Raw genomic sequence first — 25,189 nt, forward strand, 5'->3', positions numbered from 1 at the left:
AGCCTAGTTGTTAAAGACTACACAATTAATTTTAAATTCCAAGTTGGCTCAGAACGTTTCACCAGCGTAGCAATTAATATGCGGACACAGTTACCTCCACAGTTACAGTTGTAAGTTTCTTGATTATGTTCGGAGTCGATAAAAACTAAAACCTAATTGCCAGTACTTAAGAGTTCATTGTCGGTATTATTTAACAACCTTGCTAATTATATCACCATTCTAATCCATTGACTAGAGCCGAGAGAATTGGACTCCATTCATAAAAGTCTCTGACTACTATTTTGCATGACGGATGTGCCGTTCTATTTTTATTCATGGATAGCGCTGCCAAATAAAACTTCATAAAAAGCATCATTATGTTTGAAAAATGAGGAAAAGACGAAATTTCTTCATCTGAAGGCTAATGTTAAGAAGAAATATGCAGCGTAGTATAAATATAAACCGTAAAAAGGTCGCCGAAAACTGCTTTTGCGTAATACCCAGTTACTCACATTTCGTCCATATATTCTTAGAATAGGGCCAAGTGCCAGCGAGAATGAATGTATCTTTGAAGGCAAAAAGTGCGAATTGCTTTTCAGTGACGAATTTAACTGTGAAGTCAGCTGTTACTGAGGCCTACCACCGCCCTATATATAGAAACCCACTTTCTTGAGGGTGTTCGCGGGATTTAGAGTTTAACAGGTGTTGCTTCTCAGTTCTTTGTGTTAAGGATGCACGCCTTTTCGGATTATCCATCGCCGTTTTCTCTCAGGCCTAGTTGTGATTATTTGTCGTCAAGAATTTTAACACCACCCGTGGTATGTGAATACATTTATGTTTCTCTTGACCGCTAGATTTTGACATGGAGGTGGAAAAATCAGTTTTTATTTCTATAACTTACTGCTTTTGAATACATATAAAAATTTTTTGCATATTTTGATGGGAGAAGACGTAATTCATTTTGTAATTCGATACATAAATAGGTAATCTATATAGCCCAAAATATAGGCACATATTTAGCATAAATATATGCCATAAATCCAATGAAGCTTATGTACAACTTTTTAATCTTTTTCTCATTCGCCATCAAGAAAGCAGTTCAATTCTATCGTCGAAATTTGTAGTGAGAGTAAAATTTTATCGATGTAGTTATCTTTACAATATAAAAACCTTTACTTTGTGTTAAAAGTGGAATCCTAAAATCAAGTAACGATTGAAAATTCATATAATTTTTAGAATTTAAAATAGCACAGCAATAAGTAAAATTGCGGAATCTTTTTATTTGTTTCTCACTCATTACTACATCTCTCTCTCTCTTTTGCTTCAAAATCGGCATTGTGTTTCCAAAATTAAATTCATTTAGCAAATATATTTTCAAATCAGATAAAAACAAAGCTTTTGAAGTAATCATGGCTTAGTATTTATTTGAATAAGAGATTTTTTTATAAATATTTTGTTTACAAACTAAACGTTTAGGTTTCTGTTTCAATATTTCATTTCTTTTATGACTCTTTTTATCTTGCCTAAAAGTATCTAAACTTTGATGTGCTACTCTGCAAAAAATAAGATTTAAGCATAGAAGTCAAATTTTTAGGTAAATTTTGAAAACAGAAATATTTATCCTTTTCCGAGCCTAAGCATTTGGTTTGTTTACAAGTATTTGTGAAATGACATAATGGTCACACGATTAATAAGCACAGTGTAGTAAAGCAGAAATCATATCATATTAACTGAGTACACTAATTTCTAAATGTTGCAAAATTATTTTTTACTTCATGTGTATTAAGGGCATGATAGATAAATCAATGATAATTAGTAATTTTGTTTTAGCATTTTCTTTGAGATTTTCGTACTGCACAGCGTTTTTATCATCTTCCCCATTCGTCTAAGTTACCCACATATTATCATATAACTTATCAACTTCCATTCATCTAATTATCTTCCCATTAAAATTCCAAATACAATTTAACTTCTTATAGAAAAATAAATTCTACGTTCTTAAAAAATATCATTGCATCAATAATGCATTTTCTGTCCTCTAATCATTATGCAAATAATGTCCAATCAAACTCATTATGTCTAGTCCTCATAATTCAGCAAAATAGTTGTTTATACGGAATACAGAATCAAAATTAAATTAAAGTTTCTGCATGTTTGCAAAGAGAAAATTTAATTTGGAGAGCTTCAAAATTCCTAATGTTAACATATTTATCACTAAAAAATTTGCATTAAAAAATTTACACCCTTTGGTGTCTTTAGCATATTTGCATACGGCTCCTCTCTATCGAACTACTCTAATCTCATGAAGAATCAAAATTTTGTTTAAATACTTCTGCTAAAAGACATTTTTCTTATCAGCATTTCCCCTTTAAGTTGATGAAAGAAATAACTTTCATAGCAGAACTCCCCTTCCTTATAATAAATTAAATTTCTTATACTCTTAGTAAAAGCTTTTAGAGCGACAAAACTGTAGTACTTTAAAAGCTTACTATACTTGATTCATTTTCTAAACTGAAACTTTCAGTTTTATGACCAACAGTTCAAGAAGTATTCCATTACTCAAATTTTTTGACGCATTCTATAAAATAATTTTTGCCGCCATTTTGATTGGATTATGATCTAACGATCAAGTTCTCTATGTCCTTTATAAAGTCAGTTTCTTTATGAATCGCAAGATAATACGAGAGAATATAAACAAAGCTTTTAAGCTTGAAATGTGATCGTCACAAACTTGCACATCTGACCTGATTACTTTGTATGGTAAAGGCTGTACAGCTGTACATTCTGCTTTCGAACATTTCAAACATGTAGCTGGGTTAGAGTAGGAGCCTTGTCTCTAATTATAACATTTATAAGTGCAACGCTATATCGGTCTCTGTTCTGGTCTGTCAGTTTTAACATATAGTTTTAAATGGAATAAATTCTTTTAACATTCGAAATGACCTTCTTTTCTTGTTATACGAGGAATTCCCATTACAAAAAGGAGAATACCGATTGTCTCACCCTTTACTACATATACTAGAGTATTTTCCCTCTTTTTACTTTCTTATATGAAATAAAGAAAGTATTGTAATCGCGAAAAATTTCGGGTATCATATTTCAACGAAAATATCCATTTCAGCTGCTCTCGAAACCATTTAAATGATTTTTTGACGTTACTTCTGTACGTACGGATAGAATAAAGGACTCGTTTTGCCAAAAATGATTGTAAAACGGATTTAAAATGGATTCAGTAGAGATTTGTTTTCTTGACGCCGGTGCGTACCTACTACGCATGTACGCATCTCGCATAATTCAAAAACGAGTAACAATAGATTGTTGAAATTCTGTGTATGGTACTGCTATAACATCTAATTGTGCACCTCCCTTTTCGTTGCAGTGCTCTGCACCAATCATATATCTATACATATACTCACTCTGTTACCTAGCTCGGTCAGCTTAGTGTTTTTATTCTTATATTTGGTGCTTTAAAAGTAATTGATTTATGTGGTTTTTATGCCTTTAATTAATATGCATCCAGCAGTTGTAGAATTGTCAACCATTGAAACGTTAAAATGGCGAGTTATGCCTAACGAACGGCCATTTGTTTACATTTGAAACTCAGTAGAATGGTGAATTAAGTCAGTTTCGGCACCTTCAACGTCTTTTTGCCGAGTGGGACCAAAAGTAAACTTTCAGTTTTGTGCACCGGAAAATCTGCTTTCTTGCACGCTGGCCGAATTTCTTGTTTTCCCGTAGAAACTCTAATTTTAAGTGTAAATTTTTAAAATTATTTTAACTGTATTTGGTGTTTTATATTTTTCTGTATTTTACAATTTTCGGTTCGTGATTTTGCCCTCTGTGGCGGTTCCTTAAATTGTCGCCTTTCTTGATGCGCAAGTAAAGACCTAAAAGTGCAGAAAGGACATCTAAGGAAATAAATTAAATGTTTATTTTTGAAATAAAATTATAACTCCAGCACTTTAAAATTCCATTTTGCTTGTTTTTCTTATTCTGTTTTGCTTTCTTGTTTAAAGTTCTATTTTGTTTGTTTGCGAACAACAACAACAGCAAAAAAAAAAAAAAAAAAAAAAAAACAGATGACAAAATGGCGATGACATTGTAGAGATTTACTTCATTGCTTCAACTGTTGATCTGTAGAAAAATGTTTTGAACGTAAAATATTCAATTGCAAATCTTACTTAGTACTTAAATTATTTTTATTTTTAAAACTGTTCTCACAACTAGTAACATTTACAGCAATTATCAAGAAAACGTGCAGAGGCAAAACAAGATTTGAAATTTTGTTCTGTAGACTGCATTTTAGAATAATCTTCAGAAGTTCGAAATGACCGTCTTTCAAGTTTTTCATTTTCCTTAGCAATAACAGAAATGAAGATATAAAATATTTTTCTCTTAACAAGGAAATCTTTCCTCTTGGTGTAATAGTGATTTCATTTACTTTTAAATTAATTTTCTCCTTTAGACGTTCATAATTTAGTTGATATTCGCATTTTCGTTCATAAATTTTCGCTAAATAAGTGAGGTATGACAAGAGCATGCAGGTATTGAAATCTCTTAGGCATTCCTTTGAATACTTTACCTAATGTAAAAACAGTTTATCACTCACACTTTAACTGCCGCTAACATGCTGCCTTTTTTTAACTGCAGGTTAAAAAAAGGCAGCATGTTAGCGGCAGGTGTAATTAATTTATCACAGCATGGCAGAAAATCTTGAAAGAGAGGGAGAGAAAGAGCACCTCCCCACTACCATCGCGATGTATGAACTCACCCCGATGGAGCTTTTCCAGACACATGGATTGGACGAAGGGGTACCACTGAATACCCTGCGCGTTCTTCAGACCTCATACCCATGGACTTCTTCTTCTTCTTCTTCTTCTTTTTTTTTTAAAGATAAAGTTTATCGCACCAAACTAAGGACATCTGATGCATTGAAATTGTAAATTGAAATACAATGTCGCGATATTTCTAATGACCTGTTTCGTGACGTTTGCGAATCCCTTGGTGTGCATTATCAGCGTTGTCCGGACGATGATGGTTATCAATTTGAACATACACAAACATGATTCCTCAATTATATATGTCTTCTGTATTCAAAGCTATTCCATTTCACTCTACGTTCAGAAAATAAAGTTTTTCACGTCATTCAAAGTGTGAGTACATTTTTTTTGAGAGACCCCGTATTTGTATCATCTCCATTTAATTCCGTATGGGAGTTCAGAATTTTATTCTTTTTCACCTACCTTGATAATCATTGCAATTGCGTGATCTTCATACAATAACTCTTTATGTAAAAAATGCCGCTCCCAAAAATGTGCTGTCCGGGAGGACCGTAACCTTCTAAATTCGTTGCTGTGTCATGACGAAATGTGTTGGAAAACAGAACTGTGTTGACGCAGTATGTATTGTTGCGTTCTACGGGTTCGAGGATTTGGAGTAATTGATGACAACACTCGATGAAGAATCAAAACACAATTTATTCACCAATATTACATAGCGCAGCTCTAAAGACACGTTTACAGTCATCGAAACTATGATAAACACCCTAAAAAAATCAGCATCACAGCCTTCAGGCTATAATGGGGAAAACAACTTCACGGCAAAGCAGTAAAGTACAGCTCCCGACGCGGTCGATCGCTCTCAAGCTAATCTGTGAACTCAAGACACTACTTTCTATCCGTACAGGTAGGGTGTATATATCTTTAACCTACCGTAGACAATATTCTATCATTGCTCCAAAGTTATTTAATGTTTACATTAACGACTTTAATGTAAACATTAATAAACCTAATACATTAAACTCAAAGACTTTCAAATATGCAGATGATACAGTTATTCTTTCCAAATCTGAAAAACCCCAGATCGCCCTAGACAACTAGCAGCTACACGTCAGCATTGTCGCCTTCTGGTGTCCACTGCGAAAAAAAAAAGTAAATTCATCAAAGTGCAATATAATTCAATTCAGATGATATAGGAGATATATGCGCACGAACTCTGAAATAAAAATATTTAACGAAGTTATTCCGGTTTCCAGTTCTGTAAAATATTTGGGTGTCATGTTAGATAACCGTCTTTCCTTCAAAGATCATGTTATTTATCAAGTAAACAAAGTTGACGGAGCCTTCATGGCCCTATACGGTTTGCTAGGAAAAAAAATCCAAACTCAACATCAGAGGGAAAAGAATGCCTTATCTAACTATTCTTCTATACTTAGCCTCTGCTTGAGCCACTGCTATTTTAAAGTTGAAAGAAGAAAAATTACAGTTATACAAAATAGAATACTCTGAGCCATGACACACGCCCCTTGGTTTGTGCGAAATACAATATCCATGTGGACCTAAACATCAAGCCTATTCCGGAACAAATTCTAATGGAAGCACACAACATTTTCGAAAAAATGAAAAATTCATCCTACAGTACATTACGTGAAATAGTAAAATACGACCCAGCAGTGGAAAACTTGGTAAAAAGACCTAGGTCAATTTACCACAATGCCAAGCGGTGATAAATATGTATATATTTTTCACAAAGCGACATGGGCGTTTTCCTGGAAAAGCAGGAATGAATGAACTTTGTTAATTTTTATACTCTCAAGTTTTATTTAGTTATCATTTTATTACTGGCAAAGCATAATGGATATTGGGTAATTACGTATTAACGCAACCAGGCCAAAATTCGCATAAATTGCGAAATTTGGCGACCCTACTTACGGCAACCCTACGTGTTATACGTAGTTTTGTAAAACGAGCATGTGGAGATTCACAAAATTTTCCTGCATTTTCGTGCAAATTTTTGTAATTTATGAGAAAATAGCAGTGTACATGGATAAAGTCAAGAGTGTGCGCAATGCCATTTTTGTGCTATTCTGGGATTTTTTTTAAGTAAAAAATAAGTCGACGTGTATATGGGTATGGCGAATACGATTTTCAATCAGTGCTAAAAGCAATAGCCAAAAGATTTCCGCCGAAAAAATAATTCTGCAACTTATTGAAATTCGAAACAGGAAGGGTTTAATTGCTATTTTATATTTTAAAACAAAATAATATAAAAATTGTATTAAAAATTATCTGTAATTAATAAATGTACATTTTCTTTCTATTCATACTTTTTTACTCAAACTTACAAATAGCGCCAACCTGGTTGCGATAATACGTAAGTACCGGATATTGTGCCTGGTAAAGCAGGCTAAAGACTCTACTGATATTACAATTACTATTTTATTTTATTTCAATTTTACTATCTCATTTTATTACCATCAAGTGTACTTATGCTAATTATAAATTCACCACGCCTACCACAGCGGCTCAAAATTTCAATTCGCCTGATAACATCACGTGACAAACAAAAATAGTTCATTTCAAATTCTTTCAGTTTACTAAAACATTTTGTGCTCAAGATAAAATAATTTCTTTATTTACTATTGGAAGTGAATCCAGGATTAACGCTCTTACTAAATTTATGCTACCACAGTGCTCTCACGACTGTATCTGCTCAGATTACGAATTTTAAATGTTTACGACCACCTTTGACTTTCCCCCCTAGCAAAATCGCCTGATTCAAACTCATTGACTTTTTATTTACGCCTTTGGGTGAGCGATGCAATTGCACCCTATTTAATAAAAACACGGTGAATGGCCGTATAGACTTTTTAGTAAGAACTGATAAAAATTCTTAGAAATTCATACCAGAATTGAAAGGAAAGCAATCGGCAAATCGACAATATTCTCGAGAAAACCGCTAAAAATGCGTTTTACAATGTTCTCGTTCCATCTGTGGCATATCGCTAATTTTGTCTCCAAATATTACCAAATGGGGATTTAGCGACACATCTGGCAACCATGTCATTCCCTTTGCGCGGAAGGTATCTTACCTCTCAGCCGCTGGGCCTTTTGAAACCATGGACCTTATAAGAAATAGACTAACCCAGTGGGCGAGGCGCGCGTCACCGACACGTCCGCAAGAAAGAGTAGGGACGGGACGATCTGGTTTACTTTAACATTGAAACCTATGGCGTTTGTACCACATAACTGTTTTTAATTATTAAATGTGATACGTTGTATAGTGATGGGATTATGAAAGTCACAGTTTTTTCCAAATATGATTTAATAAATCTCATTAAAGCACTTTTTACTGCATTTCGCGCATTTTCTTCATGCGTAATTCTTATACAAACATCTTTACTTTGGTAAAACGGTAAACACTCTAAACACAAAATTTATGTACTTCATTTTGCGTAAAAATAAAAATTAAGTAATATTGATAGTACGTGATGCTTTGAAATAAATAGGGTAAAATTAATTAAGATCTGATATTTTTTTTTTTTTTTAAATTAATGAACATTTTCAGGCAGTGATTTTCAAAACTATAATAACATTACAAAACGATTATTTAGTTGATTATGTCATCATTAAATTATTAATATTAAAGTGGATTATTTATTTTAGTAATTTATAAAATGTGGAGCATAAAATTTTCTGAGTGTAATGAAGGGGAAAAAAAAGATAAAATATTGGGTTGGCAACTAAGTAATTGCGGAGTTTTTTCAGAAAATCAAAGAGAATTTTTTCATGGAACTAAATAACTTTATTCTGTAATGTATTGCCCATTTTGATCAATGACCTTTTGCCATCTTTCAGGCAGCATCATAATCCCACGTTCATAAAACTTCCGGTTTTTATTAGCAAAAAACTGAATCAGGTACGATTTGACATCATCATAAATATTGAAATTTTTACCATTCAAGGAGTTTTGTAAAGATCGAAACAAAAAGTAATCAGATGGTGCAAGGTCAGGACTATATGGTGGATGTTGCAAAACATCCCAACCAAGCTCCAATAATTTTTGCCGAGTGACCAAAGTTGTGTGTGGCCTTGCATTGTCATGATGGAGTACAACACCTTTTCGATTTGTCAATTCGGGCCGCTTTTCTTCAACTGCATAGTTTAATTTCGTTAGTTGTTCAATGTAAACATCAGAATTGATCGTTCGGTTGGGTGGTAAGAGTTCAAAGTAGACAATTCCTCTGTAATCCCACCAAACTGATAACACCTTCTTTTGATGAATATCAGCTTTTGGTGTTGTTTGAGTTGGTTCACCTGGCCTGCTCCATGATCTTTTCAGCGCGATATTGTTGTAAACAACCCATTTTTCATCGCCAGTTATCAGTCGTTTTAAAAATGGATCATTTTCATTACGTTTCTTTAGCAAATCGCAGCTGTTAATGCGTTGAGTTAAATGCGTTTCTTTCAGTTCGTGAGGAACCCATGTATCGAGTTTTTGAACATAGCCAAGTTGTTTTAAGTGATTTTCAATGCATGTATGTGATACATGAAGCTTCTCTACAATTTCACGTGTTGTACTGTGACGATCCGAATCGATTATTGCTTTGATTAGGTCGTCATCAACTTCAACTGGACGACTAGAGCGTTTTTCATCTTTGAGTGAAAAATCACCAGAACGAAATTTGGCAAACCAATTTTGACACTGCCGTTCTTTTAAGGCTTCGAAACCATAAACAGCACATAACTTTTTATGAGCTTGCGATGCGTTTTCCCTTTGCGGAAATAAAAAAGCAAAATATGACGAAAATGTTCCTTTTGATTTTCCATTTTTCAACGAACGCCGAACGAAAACTACGCATTGCCAACTATCAAATAACAAAATGTGTTTTACATTTGTACTACGTCTGCAACTCTAAAAATTCAACTGAAGCCATATATGAATGAAATCCGCAATTACTTAGTTGCCAACCCAATAAAATCTAGACGCAATCAGATTTTATATTATGCCCAAAAGGAACCTTTTTTTTAACGTTTTGTGTGGTACCTATATTTATTGAATATCATGTTCTTCGCCCGTAAACCACATACATTTGAAAACAGCATATCTTTAGAATTTCCGCACTGGAGATAAAAGTGTTATTTTCGTACAGTGTTACCATTGCTCGCTTTGAACTCGTTGAATTTGTTAATAAAAAATTGGTTAAAGTTTTACAAAATATGAAATAGATTAAAAAATTCGAAATTTTACCGTCCATGTTCGGGTGGAGGATTACATTATTCAAAATGTGATGGCTCTAGATTCCGTCGTTTTTGTCACAGTGCGAGAAACATACATGTATTCATGCAGATTCTTCATTATTTAATTTCTTTAAATATAATACAGGGCGGTAATATATGGTAACAACAATTTGCAAGGAGACACGGACATTTATAGTGAAAAAGGGCAAAATGCCGTTTCGAGCTAATAAAGTAAATTAACAGCAAATTAAAAAAAATATTATGCAGAACTAAAAATAAATTAAAATACAATCACTATAAAATACAAGCAAAATTAATTATTACGGTTAAATACAATTTTACTTTTAGAATTAAATGTATAAAAATTATTAAGGAGTCAAAAGTGTTATGATGTATTACGAAATATAATTGAAATAAAATTCCTTTATAGAAATCGTGCTATAATATTCATCTATAATTTTAAAAAAGCAGCACAATTTAGAATTTTAAACAAAACTTTCAAAAATTCGTTTTTAAATATTTTAGTATTTTTACTTATTTACACCAATAAAAAGCATAAAAATTAAAAGAGAAAACTGCTTGTTTGAAATTTTCTATTAGTTCAGATTTAGAATATTATTTTCTAAAAGAAATAATTACAAATTTCCTTACAACATAGGAAAAGGTAAAAAAATATCTAGTCCTGAAAGCATGCAATAGCTTTATAATTATTTGGAACATTAATTATGCTTGATAAATATGCTAAATTTTTAAAAATCACACTCAATTTCAAAAATAAATATCTGGAGAAATTCTAATTTGTGAAATGAGGCGCTACAACCAGCTTTTTCTTGACAATTATACACGCTGCAATAGGCAACCACTGTTAAATTTCGGCAAGTCGTCCCTACTCCTTCGAATGTGATCAAGGTGACAGCCGGGAACGCGTCAGACGAGGGAGAAAACCCGAGAAAACCCATTTGGGTTAGTCTATTTCTTATACGGTCCATGTTTGAAACAGTATGAGGTATGAATTCAGAGAGATACTTTCCCCGCAAAGCTTTAGGAAGTCGCATTACTTGAAAGGAGAAATTACTGTACGCTGGATCACCTCCGTACGTACGTTCAGACTTCCAAAAAACTCCTTTTTGAATCCATTTTACAATCCTTTATTCAATCCGTACATATAAACTTCATACAAAAAAAATCATCCAAATGGAATCGGAACGTCACAATGGGTATTTCCGTTGAAATATGATACTCGAAATTTTTCACAATTACAACAAAGGCAAGTTTATTTCGAACAAGGAAGTAAAAGTATTGTAGAGGGTAGACAGGGTATCCGGGGTTATACTCGAGAATATTTTTTTTTTTTCTTTTTAATTGGAGGTAAAAATTAAGGGTCAAACTTATACACAAGTGCAATTTATGCATTCGAGGATACGATATTAAAATTTTTTTAATGAATTTATTGATTTATTTTTTTATAGGTTCGAAGACGGCTACCCCAAATTCGTTCTTCCACGCTTCGGAAAGATCGCATGTCCAGGCCTCTTTCCACATCTTTCCTAGAAACTGTCAGAGCGTACGGAAGCGGTGATAGTCACACAGCTGCCGTGTATGCAGGTAGACACTTCAGCAGAAAAGAAATACCTCTGTGTACACCTGATGAACTGTTAGACATTATTCGGGAGCCTTCAGGATATTATTCACTACCTACAGATCCTTGGAATGAAGTATATCCTGGTGTATATCTGAGTGATGCGTAAGTACTTAATCTTAAAATTATCAACTTTTAAAATGAACTTTTTTCCCGAAGTTACTCTTCAGTCAGATTTAAAGTCACTTTTTCTACCAGCGAAGCAGTCTGATATTATTGTTATATTTTTATTTTCTGAAGATAAAATTTGATGTTTGAAATTCTGTAAATGAATTCATTAGTCCAAAGGGACAATTTGCCTTGAAGGACTATTAATTTCGTTTTGGCAATTTTGCGTCGAAAACTTTAAAAGACTGTATGTCTTTTCAAATCGTTGCCACCATATATTATCGCCCTGTCTTATATTCAAAGAAATTAAAAAATGAAAAATCTGCATAAATGCATGTATGTTTTTCGCATAACAACGACGGTACCTAGAGCCATTAAAATTTGAATAACGTAATCTTCCATAGAATATGGGCGTGTGGAAGCCTTAATTTGTTTTATTATCGATATCAGATTTTGTAACACTTCAACGAATTTTTGATTAAAAAACTAAACAATTTCAAAGCGAGCAATGGCAACACTGTACAGAAAAAAACATTTTTATCTCCAGCGCGCGAGACTCTGTATCGGAAATTCTAAAGACATGCTCATTTTTAAATTAATTTGCGATATTGCTGTTGAACTGAATTTTATAATTTGAGTACGTAGAATATGATGTTTTATAAATAAAGGTAACACACAAAACGTTAAAAAACACACCCCTTTGGACGTAATTTAAAATCTGAAACAGTTCAGATTTTTTGTCTTATTATTTTACTAGTTTCACTTTTTTTTTTTTTTTTTTTTTTTTGTCGTCGTCTTTATTTTTTAGGTTTGCCTGGAGTGACATGTATATTTAATTAAGCAGAGACAGACTTCTAAATTCACTTAAAAAGGTTGAACGTAAAATAATGCTAAAAAAAATTGAATCTTAAACATTTAGAGATAACTGCTACCACAGTGCATGGTTTCCATAACTCCTATTCATTTGACGAAAATTTCTTTTCATGATAATTCTTTTAAAATTTTGCTTATCTTTTAATTAATTTTCTCCTTTAAGTGTTTTGAACACATTTCTGCAGGAAAATATATTTACTTACTTCTTTTTACTTTAGACTAATTGGGGGGGGGGCAAATTGTTATTCTAAACTGAGGAAAGTTATATAAGGCCTTAGAAGAAGAATAAAGAAGAATCTTTCTGTAATTACAGTAATGGTGCAAATATTTATAAAAGTATTAATTTATTATAAGTTGTATCAATTAAATGCATTATAAATTTATTACAGAGGCATTTTTTGTACGGTTATAAGCCGTTGAAGAGTACGCTTGTTGCTTTAATATTGTTCAGTCTGCTAAAGATTGTACAGTTTTAATTTGAATGATAAATTTAAATCTTATCTCAAAGTGACTGATAACACTTTTAGAATTGTCTGTTTCCTAAATGCCTAGGAAGTCATCTTATATTTCAAGCAAATGACAAAACTTACCAAATCGCGTGGGTGATAGTGTGGATAGTAACGTAACATGCTATCATAGGAAGAAAGATCACATTAAGAAAGCGTTTCTAATGTCAGCAATTCTGATATTTTTGTTTTTATTTTGCACGATTTATTTATTTATTTATTTATTTATTTATTTATTTTTTTTTGCCGCATTTTGTTTCAGCCTTTATTCAAAGGTTTTTTTTTTTTTTTCCTTTAAAATTTGTTTCAGAATTTTCGAAGCAGAATCTCAAATAAATTAATTACTTATACAGGATTCATTAAGGGAGTATTTTTATTTTCATTGAGTACATTACTGTGTCTTTTAGCATCATGATGTTGTTGTGCACTAAAATAACCAAGAATAACAGGTTTGAAACTACTATATAGAACGGTTAGATTAAGACAAAGAAATGCGGTAGTTATCTGCCATGGGAAGGGACGGTTTCGTGGAGGACCTTTTAAAGAAATTAGCTTAGTAACCACGTTACACCTGGGGAAAACCTGGGGAAGTTCCCATGCAGTCAACACGTACGCTGGGATTCAAGCCAGGCTGCAGTACCAGTATTACCGCTCGCCGCTCATTCAATTAATTCAGTTCTCACTTCGCGGCAAGCTAAAATACATAAAAACTCAAAACATCTTCATTAAAAATTGTAAAAAAGAAACACATAAAACACTAAATACAGTTAAAACAGTTAAAAAAAGTTTACAATTAAAATTAGAGTTTCTACGCAAAAGCAAGCAATTCGGTCAACAGGGAAGAAGGTAGTTTCAAAACTGGAAGTTACTTTTGGTCCCATTTGGTAAAAAAGACATTGCAGATGCAGAAAGTAACTTAATTCACTATTCTACTGAATTTTAAATGTAAAAAAATTTCGGTTCGTTAGGCTTAACTCGCAATTTAAACTTTAAAATTGTTGATAATTCTACAATTACTGCATGTAGATAAACTAAAGACATAAAAATACCTTAGCTGGAACATAAGAAAAACATAATTCAATCACTATTAAAGCAAAAAATGCACAATTTACCAACATGTAAGAATAAAAAAATCTGAGCTTTCCGAATCGGGTAACAGAGGGGGTATCTCTCTCTACACATATTATTTATATACTTTTGGTGCAACCGATGCCAACCAAATAGGGAGGTGCACAACTCCATGTTATAGCAGGATCATGTACAAAATTTAAACTTTCTGAGGCTATTTATTTTTGAGTTATGCGAGTTATATACGTACGTCATGAAACAGATACAGATGTCATGAAAAAAAACTTTTCTGAATCCATTTTAAATCCATTTTATAAGTTTTTTTGGGAAAAAGAGAGATCTTTATTATGTCCGTAAGTACAGATGTCACGCAGATCTGTCCGTACACGTACAGATGTCACGCATAATCATTCAAATGGATTCAAGAGCAGTCAAAATGGATATTTTCGTTGAAATACGATACCCGAAATTTTTCGCGATTACAATACTTCCTTTACTTCATACAAGGAAGCAGCGAGAAATTTCAAACCCACTCTCAAATTTAAAATGCGTATATTTTTTGTATTATGCTTCATGTTTCTCATATCGCACATCTGATACATTTAGAGTTATTATGCACGTATATAAAACTATAGCTGCTGTAAAACTTTGCTCTATTTTCTGGTTTATTTCTTCCGTAGCCCTACAGCCATGTGCACATCTTTGTTGAAACGTATGGGTATCACTCATGTCTTAAATGCAGCTCAAGGGAAGGAGAAAAGCTGTGGACAAGTTAACACCTGGTCAGGGTTTTATTCGCAGTCTGGTATTCAGTTTCTTGGAGTTCCTGCTTTTGACAATGTCGTCTTCCGAATTTATCCATACTTTGAGGAAGCGTCACAGTTCATTCAGGATGCTCTCAAAACAGGAGGTGAGTTCTTTAATAATTGAAATACCTTTCCACTTTTTAGGACCATTATAGTTTGCATTCATGAAAACTTGAGAAATAGATACAAAATGTATCTGTTTGTGAAATAATTTAGAGTTCAAATCTAAATACCGTAGCTGATTTGGAAGACAAAATGAAATGCCATCATATTATGCAAGACCTTTCTGCATACAAAATCATATAATCTGGAATGCAACAAAGATTTAATTACAAATGAATAGATAAGCACTTTTGGGCCAACAGGGATCAAGAACCTATCTGAGAGGGAAGTGTGTAGACTGATAAGGATAAAGGCTGATAAGGCGAGATGAGAGACACTGGTTGGGAGAATGACATGACAGTTTGATAAGTGATTAAGTATTAGAACATAATTATTTGTTTGTAACGAAATTTCTTTAAGTATTAGTTAAATTTAGGACTCTTAACTTTCATAACTTTAGAAATTACATAAAAAAACAAGTAAAAGATTTTCTAACACTTAATCTCTTAATCAGATTGTGTCTCTTACCTCAACTGCGCCGTCGTTTCCCTACAACCCCTTCATATTCCTGATCCTTGCTGGACCACTAAGGATCAGGAATCAGGAATATGAATATTTCTATCTATATGAAAATTATCTACACATTTTGTTAGGATCGGAGTCGTAAATATTGTAATAAGAGTTCGATTCTACACTCTTCAAATACATGCAATACGGAATTTCACCCTCTGTCACAGATTCTCAACATTGGCGACGCAAGTTCATTCCAGGACTGTTTATGAAACTTTGACCAAACGAGTCAAGGAGTCATCATAAGTTCGTAGTTATCATTAAGACGTTCTTAACGTATAATACCTTCTTATTAAGGAAGCTAATGGGTCAAACTTGATTTCTCAGAATCCACAAAAGTTCAGCATTTTGCTGGCTACGTTCTTCACCAAATTTCCTGTGACAAAAACTTATTTGCAGGCTGAGATGTTTAAGTCGAGAAGCGTTTTACATTAAAAATTTAAGGGCGACATTTCCCCAGATGGCCTTATAATGCTCAGTGTTGTTGTACCTATAATATATTTAAAATATCAGCAATTTAAAATAATGCCACGGAAAATGATAAATCTGTGACCCTACATGAGTCTTTTCAAATGTATTGTTGCTTGCTTATGGGTTTGTAATTGATGAAATGCACAAGTCCGATAATAAGTTAATAAAATTTATTCTTATAAAAAGAAATATAGCAGAGCCCTGATATTTTCCCCAGAGATATATTCGTACAAGTGTTCACAATATCACGCAATATAATCAATAGTTATACTTCAAAGTTCTAAAAGGGTTATATAAAATGCAATGCAAAGAGCATGGAAAGAGAAAAACTCTGATATATCAGTTCACGCGAAACTAAAAAACTCGCAACAACAGTAACTAAGCAACTGAATTCAGACGCTCTCTCTCCGGCCTTTTATAGCTTTCAACCGGTCGCGAGATATTTCTACCACTTTCTGTTCCTCGAAATTACTAAAAAGCAATAAGAGGATGGAATTACGGTTACAGCTAACATAGTGGTAAAATACATTTATTCAGTTTCAATACAAATTACCGAGATAACCATTTACTCAATGTTAAATGCACGTGCCCCTGTATTTTTACTTTTCCAATATAACATTCTCTAATTTTGTCTCCAGCTGCATAGCACGGGGAATGCAACAATATTAATTATAAATCTACTAAAATTAGCTATCTAAATACAAAATTCGTAACAATATGAAGGGATATTTCGAGTTTTTTGTTCCTTCCAGAAAAGTATCTTACCTTATTTCGAAGAAGGACAATGATCTATTAATTATTTGGAAAAAGGACGACGATATATTAATTTCTTCCCTAGGAATGATGTTTTCTGTCAAAAGATGACTTTTATAAAAATATGTTAGAAGGACACAAACTAAGTATCCGGAAACAAACATTTCTGATTACTTTTTCGCTAAATAAGAGGCAATTGGCTTAACACGTGACTAGAGGCTTTTTGCTATACGAAATTCAAATTCATTTGTGTTCTTTCCATATAAAGCTGAACCTTCGCCTTCAAGCATTGCTTCTAAAATATTTTCTGAGTTAATTTTAGTTTTACTTGAGATTTTTTTTTTTGTGTTTAATTTACGTATTAGTAAAATCCAGCAACTATGACGAATCCTGTCGGGAACGTTTCTACACAAAGACGAAGCCGTTTCGTACAATCATTATGTCCATTTGAGAAATAGAAAATTGATCTTTTTTTTATTCCAGTCACTTAATACTCATTGAGTGTTATAACAAATTTTCATTTAGCAGCTAGGTGTTTTTCGTGTACTTTTCAACAATTTGTTTTTCGCAATATGCTTTCGCAAAAGCAAACGAACTTCAGATTTAAGCATCTTTTTCAACTTCATATATTTAGGAATGATTTTACCTATAGAGATAGAAGACATTCGCGGTTCTGATGCAATGGATCTTTGAGTTGGTGGATTTCTTTCAGGGATCAGATACTTCACTTTCTTGATATTTATCCGGGTCCCAAAGTCTTAGCATGCAATGTTTTTTCGACTAGATGCTTTTCCTTTCAAATTTAATGCTTTAAAAGCACCTTTCTCCCAAACGTAATAACCTAGATTTTTACACCGCTTTACAATTTTCTAATACGAATATCCAGAATCCCAAAATCTTTACTTCGAAATACTTTTCTTCGAAAAGTAGTCTAACAGTTTCAGGAGACATTTTCAAAGTAAATCTCTTATTCTGCATTTGAATTAAACTAAAACGCTAACGGATGTTTATATGGAAAATCCCAAATCTTTACCTCAAAGTCTTAACAAGAACGTTTACATAGAAAATGGTTTCCATACAGTGCAAACGATCTTCTGGTATTCCCTTTATAGGTATTTGAATTCTTTTAACTGATTTTAGAGAGTATTATAAGGATAACGTTTTGTAATGGAAGGTTTTACGTATGTAACTTAGTTATAATCAGTTCAGTCTAGTTTTGCTAAACGTTCATTCATATAATGTATATTAATTTAATTCAGTTACCTTGCATTTATAGATAAGAAATAAAAATTACTTTGTATTTATAAATAAGAAAAATAAAAAGTTTACAGCTCAAATTCGAGTTATGTGGTATATCTTTAGGCTAGTTATGATTCTGTGCAGTAAAATTAAGATGAAACTGACTATGTACATTAAGATTGCGTTCTTAAATTGCGTCATTCAATGCAGTTGTAAAAACCAAAAAATTATGTTCTCGATATGACAATTTATATGGTTAGAAACGTTCAAAGACATTGCCAGGAGATGATAAGTTTTATCTGTAGCTCTATTTGGTTTAAGATTCTGTACACCCTCATACATTAAATCCAAAAGAAAGAGAGTTACTGATAAAATTATAAATAATCTTCGCCTATTTCCCGAAGAATTCATGAAAAATTTGTGATGATATTGAAAATTACATATAAATGTGTTTATACATTGAATTTCTATAAACAGCACCTTTTAAACATTATAGGATATTCTTGTAAGATTCAGTCACAGACCGACCGGAAACACTGATTTTAACAATTCTTTCCTCATTACGATTGATGGAAATGTGATTAGGAATAGGATTATCCTTCTCTGACAGTGGGCTGCTTTGTAAACACGGATGACATTCAAATGTCGTCTTATGGCTCATAGTATTCCTGCAGAATATTATCTTCAACATAAGTCCCTCTAGACGATTTCTACATTTTCAATAAAAGTGAACAAAGATTTGTTCTCCTAGGTTTGCCATTTCACAATGCGCATCTCCACTAACACTGATTGATCCCCCTCCCCCAAATTTCAATGACGTCATCCCAAGTACCTTCATCTGCTGTCAGTACTAGATTAGTGCCCAACGAATTGGTGTTTAAAGGAAAACATTAGTCCGGGAATTAAACAAACAGCCTATGTATTTTATAACTAAACTTCAAAATTAGCATTTTCTGGAATTCTGTAAATCATTTGTTTATTTTTCAGGTAAAGTCCTCGTGCACTGTCGTGCTGGAATCAGTAGATCAGCGACACTTGTGTGCGCATATCTTATGCTGAAAGAAGGCTTCAGTGTTCAAGAGGCAGTGAAAGCAGTTCGCAAGCACAGAGCTATCATTCCGAACGATGGATTTCTTCAACAATTATGCGATCTCAATGACAAACTTAAACGCAAAAATAATATTTGACGCACTTCAAGAATAAAATAATTCCTCTTTCGACCAATTTATCATAAATTAACGACACTGAGAAATTTTTGTTATTGGAGGAAAAGATGAGTGCTGAGGATAAAAAAAAAATGAACATTAGTATAATTACAGTGCATTTTTCCAGAATGATACGTGCATATGCGAAGAAATCAGTGAAAGCCAATCATTTGTTTTATTTTCCATTATGTTAAAAAAACCAATCATTTCAATTGTATTTTAGAATTTCTTAACCTATGCAGATATCTAACTCGCGATCAAACAATCATAAAATTTATTACTGATTGAATGCCTAAAAGCTGCAGAATTTGTCTCAGGTTCCGTTCTAAGCAGCCAAACGAGCTAATTGCGTGGAATATCATGGTTTTCTTCGTATTTAATGGCAGGGTAGTTTTCTTTAGAATATCATCCAAAAAAACATTTTTTTTTTAAAATTTGCGATGGATTAACAAAAAGTTAAAAATAACTAAAATCTTATAAACAGAAGTTACAAACAATAGAACTAAGAACAAAAAGGCCGAAATCTTTACCTAAAGAGCGTTATTAATTCCCAGTATCTCGACTCTTCTGTAAAACCACGAAGAGCCTCACATCGGAGTAGGTGACACCAGTCCATTTCTTCTCCAGAATCACAAAGTGGGCAAATAGAATCGCTTGAAATGCATGTATAGTGCAGGTGGACGGCAAGGCAATTTTAAGGCTATAAGATAAGATATTAGATGTAAATAATTTTTTTTAAAAAACAGTTTAATCCTTCAATATGAAATGGATATATTTGGATATTGTAGTGAGCTGGCACGTTTTCTTGCAAGAAAGTCCGCTTGTTCATTGTTCCAAAGGCCACAATGGCCAGGCACCCACTGGAGAACGATTTGTTCCCTCTCACTTTAAAGTGAGAATTCTCAGGAACTCTTGACAATATAAAATTTCAGGTATTAATGGGTGTTAAACAGAACTAATTGATTTAATGGCTGAGCGAGAATCAGAAAAAGAAATATGATTCCCTTTCGCCATTACTTGATAGCCTTCAGAGGCTTCGCCATATAGTAATAAATAAGTAAGTAAAAATTAATATTATCTAAAAACTAGTTCCGAACTCCTAACGGACGTCAGATGAAATGTCGCTGTGTCTGAAATTAACTATATAGTCTTGGAAAGGCTTAAAATAAACCTTTCTGTTTGAGCACGAACTTGACTATAAATGTACTTCCTTGTGGTAATAGGATCAACCACAAATTGTGACCATGCAACTGAACTAACAGTGAAATTCAAATTTAAAAGTAGTCAAAGACTATACAGTTAAATTAAGCTTATGCTGGCTCAAACACTCTAACCAGAATACAAAGTCTAAATGTTGGCAGCAATTAACAGAAAGTCGAACAAATTACAAATTTATCAATGCTTACGTAACGTGGTCACAGGGGGAACAAACTCTCTCGGTCCAATCCAAAAACCTCATTAAATATTCTCTAACTCATTTACATTTCTGGTGAGAAAAGAGTAAGGAGAAGTTATAGCAAGGTCTAAAATTATGAATAAATGATTAATTAAAATAATAATCTTATAACCTATGGAGTTTTTTCTTCAAAAGGAAAAAAATGGATAAGCGTTAGATTTTTTCTTAAAAAATTAAACATATGATCTAAAATAAGTTTTATTGTTTATATCATCGTAAAGTGCATAACTTTATTTGCGGTATGTACAGTTCTCATTCCGATCAGTCTCTTCTGAGGAACACACGATTTCGTTGTCATTTTCACTATCGTTATTGAAAACGTTTTTTCCCACTGTAAATAGTACCTACTTTCAAATGATAGATATGAAAAGCCCTTTGCTTTTAAATTTTAACGTAAAATGTCCTGGGGCACTTTTAGACATTGACCATATTCACATGAACATTCAGGCGATCGATGCTGTTTTGGTAAACGGAATGCTGCCTACAATGCCATCAATGTATGTTCATGTACGATGTATTTTTTTTAACAAACAAGCTGAAAAACAAAAATGCTTGTGAAATTAATGGTTTATTACACAGGTCAAGATTAATTCCTCATCTATCTTCTTGAAAATCAAGATGCGGATATTAACAAGTGCATGCGGTGTTTCATTAGTTCTATTCTGCGCATTCATAAAATACATTTTAAGGTCCTGTAATCATCTTAACGTATATAAAGGTTATCTTAATCATCCGAAGTAGAGGAAAATGCTATCTCTTCTAACATTATTTGTTTCCCTAGAAAGTTCTGAACGAAGGCACTTCTCTTTAGATAGATAACCTTTGCTCAAATGGGCTAATAATATACAAATAAATCAATATTTAAGCTAATAATGTAGCAAATAAGACTGATAAATATCTGAAAGAATATTAGAAAAATGGTCACTGTAGTTGATAACCGTGCTGTGATTATGGAGGCTACTGTAGTAAGAAATGATTTTTTTATTTTCACATTTTATCAGTTTGGAAAAGGTAAAGGTACCCTTAAAGTAGAGATTAGAGAAGAACGTATGATTTAGGAAAAGAATCACAAGCAGATTTATGGTAAACTTCTTCATGTTATAGCATCACCTAATGCTTTTCTTCCCGAGTGAAAGAAGTTTCTATCGATGGTTGTTTTGGTTCCGCCAGATTAAGGCAGAAGGGCTTTTTTACCTTTTAGATTGGATATACCATTGGTGGAGGGAAGTAAAAGAAAAGAGAGCAGATAGAAAGTTGTTTGCGTAAAAACGCATCAGCATCTATCTAACTTTTCCTGATACGAATTTTTAAAATGTACTCATTTTTTTCTGAATAATTTTATTAACAAATTAATGAAAAAAAATCAAAAAAGCAATTAAATTTATTTTCCACACCCGGGTGTCAGAGGACTGAAATACTTCAAGATGGCAACATACTTAAACTCGAAAAATTGGCCACTCAGCATGTAATTAGTTGTGTTAAGTTTGAAGATATATAACTTTGTTTTGGTTCAGTTGATTATGCTTTCGAAAAATCGCAAAGCATTGAAACGCATATGCGATTGCATAAATATTGCATGCAAAATCTCAGACAAGTTGAAGTAATTCTCAGCTGCCATCCTCGTCACCAGCACCAGCCCCTTTATGCTCTGTACCTGCAATGAATTAATTTTATCTTAAGTTAGTTTTTTCGGCTTCTCTTATTCCATGTATATACTTATCTCCTTGAACTGTAAACCCTGAATTATGAACCTTGAATTATGTATTTTGCCTTATTTTATTGTTTTCACTGTTTTGCCTTTTTTTATTTTATGTATTATTTCGCTTTTTAGTATTTTACTTCTTATTATTTTTAGTATTGATATTTAGTATTTAGCCCTATTTTAAATATTATTTTTACTGTTTTATCAGTCACTCTGTTAATTGCTCATATATTGCACTGTACTCATTTATTGTTCACGTTGTAGATGCCTTTTGTAACCACCTATCTATAACTCTGTAAATGTGTAATGAAATTGTTCTTCTCACCCGCAATGCACCCTTCTTCCATCACTGCACTATCGTCTCGTCCAGAATATGTTTGTACTGCCCCCAGCACTCGTCTTGAGCACAATATGTACAATAAGTGTGTTGATCAAGTTGATCAAGTTGATCATGTTGATCAAGTTATTTCCGTCAGCGAGGATACCTGGCCGATATGCTAATTGTCCCAGTGGACCGGCTGCCTTGCTGTCAGTGGAAAGAAAGGAAAGAAAGTTGATTATGTAAAAGCACTCTAAGGCTATTTAACTAAGGGAAGATATGCCTTCGTGGAGGTCTTTCTAAGAGAAACTGGCTCGTATGCTCGTTAAACATGTAGAAAAACTTAAAAACACTTAAGTAGGCAGCCTGTTCTTCTGGAATTGAACCGAGATCGCACTACCAGTATTCAGCGACTTTACTGCTGGCCGACTGATAGACTTAAAATTTATAATCACGTATAAAAATCATAATTAATTATTAATATGATTTAGAATCAGTGCAATTTAAGCAAAACCAAATTTTGTTTTATGGTCACATTTGTGAACCGAAACATTATCAAACAGAGTGCATTCAAGGTACAGTTGATTGTAATTCTCCAGAAAGTCAGTTTAATATTGCTGATATATTTGTCGGAGCATTCTTTTCATATAATGTTTTAAATTCATCCTATAACACTTTATATAAGCATTCACAAATTCTTTTACATTGAAACTTTTAATTTTATCAATGAGTTTCCAACTTGTGCATTTCGTATGCAATTTTAAACATCCAACCTATAAATATAGCACATATCCATTCATTTTTTACAAGGTGCAAGTTAGAACGCAAGCGAATATAAATATTAAGTTCAAAATTATCATTTGAAAATATATATTTTAATAATGTATATCGTTATATATTAAGTTACGCCCATTTAATTTATTAGGATTAAATAGCTTGAAGAAACATAAGGAACGAAACTGACTTTATATTTTTTTAATGTGTGTACTTTGATTATGGTTTAAAATGGTTTTGAAACTTTTTGTGTAACCAAAACGCTTGGGAACTATTTGTTTTAATGAGCAAAATGCATAAAATATTTTCACTGTCATGCGTTTTCTAAATGTGAAGTTTTCTTTTGTGTTATCGTTGTATAAATTTATGAAACAGTATCTGATTTTTCGATAGTAACATTCATTGAAGAATGTGTAGCTGTAAATGACATCTAACAGCTATTTATGTTTATAAAATATTTTTCATTGTATACCGAAATTTCAACATACGTGAACTGTTTCTATAATGTAGAACTGATGCATGAATTTTATTACAGATAAAAAATGAGCATTATAAAATCATTGTATTTGTAAATAGTTCTTTTAATTATTTTATGTGTAAATATTTAATTATTATATGCACAATCTTTCAATTATTATATGCATAATCATATAAATAAATACATTTAAGAAAATATTTCTGCGCATGAAAAATGAATTTTTAGATATTTTAAGCTTATACAATTAATTGCATTGTTTCTTACATATACAGAAGGTGTTCTCACATTTTTGTAACGATTTTGATTTTCTCCACGAATTTATATTAATTAATATTAATTTTAAAATACGAACGTAACTAGTATCAAATTGGAATATGGTTTAATTATCGTCTGCAGCATTAAAAATATTCTTTTCTTAAAAATATTTCTGAAAAATAAACAATGGATCGAAAGCTATACCTTTGCGCTGTCCGTAGAGAAATACTCTACTGATAATAAGTATTAAGGTATAAAGGAAAGCTTTTCTAAAGGTTTTATAGTTATTACTAAAACATCTTATAACGAAAAATTTAAAATAAGGAAAGTAGGAAAAAATATCAAAATTAATTCGGATTACCATCAGAAATCTGTTTTAACACCTGTTTTTAAAGAAGAAATTCCATTTCTTTATTCAAACAATCTTCACTGTGTTAGATTCCATCAGGATAAAGCTTCCTCTAAATCTACTGCTCTAGTTTTTTAACAAAAATGAGAAATGAAACAGAAATTGAAGCTATTCCTTTTAAATGCATCCAAGTCCCCTGATGTGTCTCCTATGGATTACTGTGCATCTGGACTTTTAAAACAAGCTCTGCATAAGAGGCATCCCAACACATTAGATGGACTCTGGAAGATTGTTGAAGGAGGAGTGGAATAAAATCAATCTTGATATTTTAAGAAAAGGACTTTTATCTTGGAAATCCAGCTGTAATATGATATTTCAACAAAAGGGCTATTAGGTTGAATATATTAGAGAATAAAATTCGAAGGTTTCTTTATATATAAATCTTTGCAAAATCGTTACAAAAATGTTTAAACACCCTCTGTAATAAACATTTAGATGTTTTAAAAGTAACAAAGTCA

General features: G+C 32.5%; 1 protein-coding gene across 1 annotated transcript; it reads left to right on the forward strand.

Annotated features, from left to right (window-relative positions):
• The first annotated feature begins 631 nt into the window (after positions 1-631).
• LOC118198689 (dual specificity protein phosphatase 3-like) lies at positions 632-24,150 on the forward strand. The gene is made up of 4 exons (XM_035370433.2): positions 632-797; positions 11,468-11,742; positions 14,873-15,102; positions 19,121-24,150. Exons 1-4 carry the CDS (start codon positions 711-713, stop codon positions 19,318-19,320), a joined length of 792 nt encoding a protein of 263 aa, XP_035226324.1. The 5' UTR covers positions 632-710; the 3' UTR covers positions 19,321-24,150.
• The last annotated feature ends 1,039 nt before the right edge of the window (positions 24,151-25,189 follow it).

The sequence above is a fragment of the Stegodyphus dumicola genome, chromosome 1 (assembly GCF_044657685.1).
Source record: "Stegodyphus dumicola isolate Sdum_Otavi_A_Nest chromosome 1, ASM4465768v1".
Classification (NCBI taxonomy): Eukaryota; Metazoa; Arthropoda; class Arachnida; order Araneae; family Eresidae; genus Stegodyphus; species Stegodyphus dumicola.